At 55.7% G+C, this 1,896-nt stretch overlaps 1 protein-coding gene across 1 annotated transcript in view; it reads right to left on the minus strand.

Annotated features, from left to right (window-relative positions):
• The window catches only part of Atp4b (ATPase H+/K+ transporting subunit beta), an 8,049-nt gene that overhangs the window by 2,203 nt on the left and 3,950 nt on the right, over window positions 1-1,896 (minus strand). Inside the window, exons 2-4 of the mRNA XM_021170159.1 lie at window positions 1,255-1,368; window positions 931-1,130; window positions 42-98 (exon numbers count right to left, since the gene is read on the minus strand). Of these exons, the coding sequence (XP_021025818.1) occupies window positions 42-98; window positions 931-1,130; window positions 1,255-1,368 (371 nt within the window). The remainder of the gene's footprint in view (window positions 1-41; window positions 99-930; window positions 1,131-1,254; window positions 1,369-1,896) is intronic.

Raw genomic sequence — 1,896 nt, forward strand, 5'->3', positions numbered from 1 at the left:
GGCCCTTCCTACTCGCCCTGCCCCACCCCAGCTGTGCTCACCTGGAAGGTGCAGTCCACTCGGGGAGCTGTGTTGTTGCTGGGGAGGAACTTGACAATCTAGGAGAAAGGGTGCCATGTGCCCTTGAGGTGCAGGCAGACATTCTTACATTACCTGATTCTGAGCCATTACCCATGGTACCACAGTGTAGGAGGGCAGCTGGCAGGGGTAGAGGGTCCTAGTCACTGGCACCACACCCATGCCTGCTGTGGTGATTAGCAGCCTTCCTTGTTGCAGAACAGGTCTACCTACTGCTCTCAGTGGGGTCCCCACATTCTCACATCCCTTCCTAGACTTCTTGAGCCTCAGTCATTGTCTCCTGAGCTCTGTGCAGGACCTGCCTTTGGCAGGAGTGTCAACTGGGGCATGGACCTGTGGAGCCCTGATCACTGCCTGCTTGCCAGGCAGCTCTGGGGAGACCCCCCAGTCACAGGGCTTCATGGTGTGTTCAGTGCACATGTGAGTGGCTTTCTAAGGCCCCGTAAAGTGGAAGTAGGGAGTGAGGCCACTTGGTCTCTTCAACAGTGACCCTGAGCCCCTGTCGTCTGAGTGTCACTCAGTTTGACTGCATTTCTGCCTCTTGCTTACTGTGTCTGTGTTCTTAGGGCATTGACTTGCTCTCCCTTGGCTTCTGATACCAGCAGAACCTCAGTGGTTCCTATAGGATTTANCCTGACAGACTCCTGTTTCTGATGCAGAAGGAGCCCGTGTAGAACACCCCCCTGCTTCTCCAGTCTGAATCAACAACTCAAGGCCCCTGCTGGCTAAGATTTCTTTAGAGTGGAACATGATGAATGTGTGTGGAGTCCGGGTGGGTAGGTGAAGGGCCCAGCCCCCACATCGTTGAGTGTGGGGAGGGGCCATCTCCAGAGCAGGACCGTTGTAACTCACCCTGTTCATTTTAATAATGAAGCAGGGCTTCCCCTCCTCGAAGCCGAAGCTGGGGTCCAGCAGGCCTGAGCAGTTTTGTAACATGTCTGCAGTGAACTTGCAGGAGAACTTGGTGTGGTTTGGAGCTGCAAAGCTCTCCTGGAAGAAGTACTTTTCAGATGTACAGTTGATGCTGTCCTGCTGGGATGCTGGGGTGTAGCCTGTAGAACACACGTCCTCTCAGCAGCCAGCCCCTCCCTGCCCCTCACGGTCCATGAAGGAGGCCCTGCATCCCCAGCCATTCTCGTAGGAGGCAGACACGCTGCTACATTTGTGATCACTCACCTGCTAAGAAGCTGTGCAGGGTGTGTGTGAGGCCAGCCCAGGAACTGTTTTCAGAGACATTGTAGGAAATCTGCAGCCCTCTTTCCCCATACACGTCCGGTCTCAAGGTTACCCCTGCAAGGAAAGCGAGCCTCCTTGATCGGTTTCTCTGGGCGCTCACTTACACCAAGCCCTTGGCTCTGAGGTTGTTGAGACTCCCGTAAGCACCAACCATAGGCAGCTGCCCCTGAGGAGGAGCCAGGGCCTTGCCCTCCTAGGTGGGGACCACAGAGCAGACTCCCTGTAGCTGAACAAGCTTGGCGATAATGCTCTAAAGAAGGCCACGGCCTGTGAGGACACCGGCCTGGGGCCCCTGACCTCTGCAGAATGCAGCACAGTGGGCGTCAAGGCCTGTCCTGTGNCTGAGACTCTGGATGCCCAGCCCAGCAATAGTGACACTTGGTCCTTGGGGGACTCTGAGCCTGGGGGGCNGTGAGGGTCATGAGCAGGATTGGTGCAGTGGATGCTGACCTCTGGGGAGGGTTTCTAGCCTGCAGGTGGGTCTCTAGGGGAAAGGCATCTGAATATGTCACATGTCACATTTTTCACTTGGGAAACACATGTTGTGGCTTGCATCTTTAATCCTAGCACGGGAGGCAGAGG

Source organism: Mus caroli, chromosome 8 (genome assembly GCF_900094665.2).
Source record: "Mus caroli chromosome 8, CAROLI_EIJ_v1.1, whole genome shotgun sequence".
Lineage (NCBI taxonomy): Eukaryota > Metazoa > Chordata > Mammalia > Rodentia > Muridae > Mus > Mus caroli.